This window comes from Ciona intestinalis, unplaced genomic scaffold (assembly GCF_000224145.3).
Source record: "Ciona intestinalis unplaced genomic scaffold, KH HT000033.2, whole genome shotgun sequence".
Classification (NCBI taxonomy): domain Eukaryota; kingdom Metazoa; phylum Chordata; class Ascidiacea; order Phlebobranchia; family Cionidae; genus Ciona; species Ciona intestinalis.
Window position 1 is genome coordinate 23,630 of NW_004190355.2, and position 2,996 is coordinate 26,625.

The 2,996-nt window shown below is 30.2% G+C and overlaps 1 protein-coding gene across 1 annotated transcript; it reads right to left on the reverse strand.

The window, feature by feature from the left end:
- Nucleotides 1-25: 25 nt before the first annotated feature.
- Nucleotides 26-2,990, reverse strand: LOC108950163 (kelch-like protein diablo). The gene is made up of 3 exons (XM_018815096.2): nt 2,417-2,990; nt 1,807-1,939; nt 26-1,123 (listed from the first exon to the last, which is right to left on the reverse strand). Exons 1-3 carry the CDS (start codon nt 2,523-2,525, stop codon nt 1,009-1,011), a joined length of 357 nt encoding a protein of 118 aa, XP_018670641.1. The 5' UTR covers nt 2,526-2,990; the 3' UTR covers nt 26-1,008.
- Nucleotides 2,991-2,996: the final 6 nt, after the last annotated feature.

Sequence of the window (2,996 nt, forward strand, 5' to 3'; positions counted from 1 at the left end):
TGTAAGCCCTTTAGCATTATGACTACTTAACTCCAAACACTTGCAATACTTTGAGTTTTGAACTAAATGTGATGACTATTTATATGCGAGATACAATGGCTAGCTCACGAAGTGTTAAACAACTCCATGACTGCTCTTTATCAAGCATACAATAAACGTTTCCGTACGCAAATTATCTGGGGCGCAAGTTGCTTCGATAAAACAAAAAAAGAAGCTATACAATAAAACAAAAGGCAGACGCGTGATTAATCTGCGGGATATCACGTTAGCGGTCCAGACGAACCAATTCCCAGGATAGCGCTTTGGTTGATACAAAGCATTTGTGACATTATCGAATACAGAAATATACAAAAAATAGGCAATAAAACAACTATCGCTGCTCAAATCTGCTTTCACGCGCAGCATCATATACATTTGTATCGTTGTTACTGTAACGTTTCTTCGTGCATAACTACACACACTCGTAGTTAAATCTGTACTAACACTGATGCGCAACGGTGGAGTAAGGAGCTGGACTACCATAAGAGAGTACTATGATGTAACAGTTGGAGTTAAATTGTTTTACGGGTCACCAGATGTAGTGATAAAGAAGGGGGACCACGTACAAGCTTTGCGGGGGCTTCTATATCTTAAAACGCCACTGCGCCGACCATGCATTAGTTGTGCATTAAAAACAATCTGTAGTTTTTTTAGTTAAGCCCGGAATTTCGAAACGCATGAGCGATTTTACCGGATATAAAATAATTCAAGTCGTAGCGTGAAAGTAATTTAATCGTAACGTCAATTTAATTTAAGTTGTATGGTAAAATTATTTTTTTTGTGAGATTAAGATCTAAAAATAATGCAACATTTAATATAAAAGTAATACAACTTATTGCATAAAAGCTTTTTTTCGTGTTGTATTTTTACCAGGTTGGGCCCCCATAGGCTCATGTTGTTTAACTATTGACGAAATATTATATCAATACAAATCATGAAATACACAAACAGTTTTTAAGATTTTATTGTTTATAAAGCCACAACTGATGCACTATATCTTAGTGTTTCCATGTTGGTTTCAATCTTCCATTTATTGATTGTTGCATCATAAGCCTCAATTGATTTTGATTCAGCAGCATCATAACTAACACAAAATATTAAACCTTTATTAGATAAAATTATAATTTAACCAAATTTATTCAGATAGCACTAACATGTTTTACAATAAGTGTTAACCAATTTGTAATTTGAGCTAGAATAATTTATTAATAGTATCAATGGCAGTAGATGGAACTGCAACAAAAATCCAAGCCTTTAGTGTTTGAAAATGCATCTGAGAAATATATGCTGGTTTTCTTATTTGTATAACATTACATGATGACAAACAGGCGGGAAACTTTAAATTAAAATTATGAAATTGAAACAATTGTCTTAACGATATTGTGTAGTTAAATAAAAAATGCAACACATTTTATGGGACCATAAGGCTAAAAGCATTGTTGTGGGGGGAAACTTTACAAAATGGGATGCACATGCTGTATTAACACCTAATATACAAGTTATTAATGAAATGATGATATTACATTTATCAACCAGGTATTAAAAAAGTAAGGTAAACAATGAATAAAAAGGTAGAATGGGGCATGACAACAAATTGTATTTTTTAGTAAATCCATGCATATATAACAGCAAAAAAAAACAAAATTAAAACACATCTTACGGACAATACAATAAAAATAATTTTAAAATATCAGATGATTTTAAGGCAAATTTATCTGTTATTTCCTATTAACAAGTTTATAATCTTTAGATGCACCCTTAGCCTACCCTCCAATGACGTATATCTTCCCATTCACAACACAAGCACAGGATCCATATCGCTCGTGGTTCAAGCTGCCAACATTGGTCCAAGTGTTGGTTCGAATGTTAAACCGGGAAACTCTTTTTAATCCCAAACCACCTTTGTAAACATTGTATTGTATAGTATATAGAGTGATGAATATACAATTCAGTTCTAATATAATATTATAAGTATATTATTTTCATGTACATATTTGTTTAGGTAGAACTTTAAGATTATTTTGTTGCAGGCCGTTTGAAAATGCTAAACAAACTTCTTACAATCATTTTATTATATTCAGATTTATTAATATACAATTTGTTTTACATATTTGTATTATTCATTTATAATTATAGTATTATAAACAACATTAAAAAAATAAACCATATGCCATCCAGTTAAATTTTACCTAATATATTTAATGTTTTGCAAATATATGTTTTAATCCATTTTCTTTAATAACATAACAACATATATTGCTATTAAATTTTTGTGTTTATTTTAACAAAGCAATAACAGAGCAAATTTATTTGTCTAAACAAAACATCAAAACCTAATCGATAAATATATAGTTTATATATAGAATAAATAACGAACCAATGGCGTAAATCTCATCATTGTAAACAACACCGCACAATTCCACCCTTTTCTCATTCATTGGTTTTAGTGACATCCATTTTCCTTCTCTTGGGTCGTAACTTTCCATTGAATTTAAACGATTTAAAGAATCCCATCCACCAAAAGTGTACAAGCGACCTGTACATTAGTTATGTTTAAATCAATAAATTATTTGATCTCAATCAACCTGAAGGAAAGTATTTTAATGAATTATATAGAATATGGATAAATGATATTTAATAAACCAGTTTGCTCTAATACATAGTGAAAAAATGGTTCACAGTGAACCATGACAGGAAGGATCCATTTAATTATTAAAACAGAGTGCACAAACCTAGAAATATTAAACATTGAAAATCACCATGTGCTAGTTCAACCTTAAAGTAATTACTATTATAAAATATTTGAATAATAACAAACATATTCAATTTGATAAGAAGCATACTATATTGTTATACCAACTGTGTGGAAAGTTTTTCTGTGTATGGATTATTCAATTTTTGTTATAACAAAATTAAAAAAATCAAGTTATTTGATATGTTATTGTGATCTGTGTCAT

What these genes read in the sequence shown, in the direction of transcription:
- LOC108950163 (XM_018815096.2), bottom strand. Translation starts at nt 2,525, where the DNA reads ATGGAAAGTTACGACCCAAGAGAAGGAAAATGGATGTCACTAAAACCA. An exon ending in TGATGAGATTTACGCCATTG is followed by an intron (nt 1,940 to 2,416) that starts GTTCGTTATTTA and finishes ATGTTTACAAAG; the next exon opens with GTGGTTTGGGATTAAAAAGA. An exon ending in AAGATATACGTCATTGGAGG is followed by an intron (nt 1,124 to 1,806) that starts GTAGGCTAAGGG and finishes ATTTTGTGTTAG; the next exon opens with TTATGATGCTGCTGAATCAA.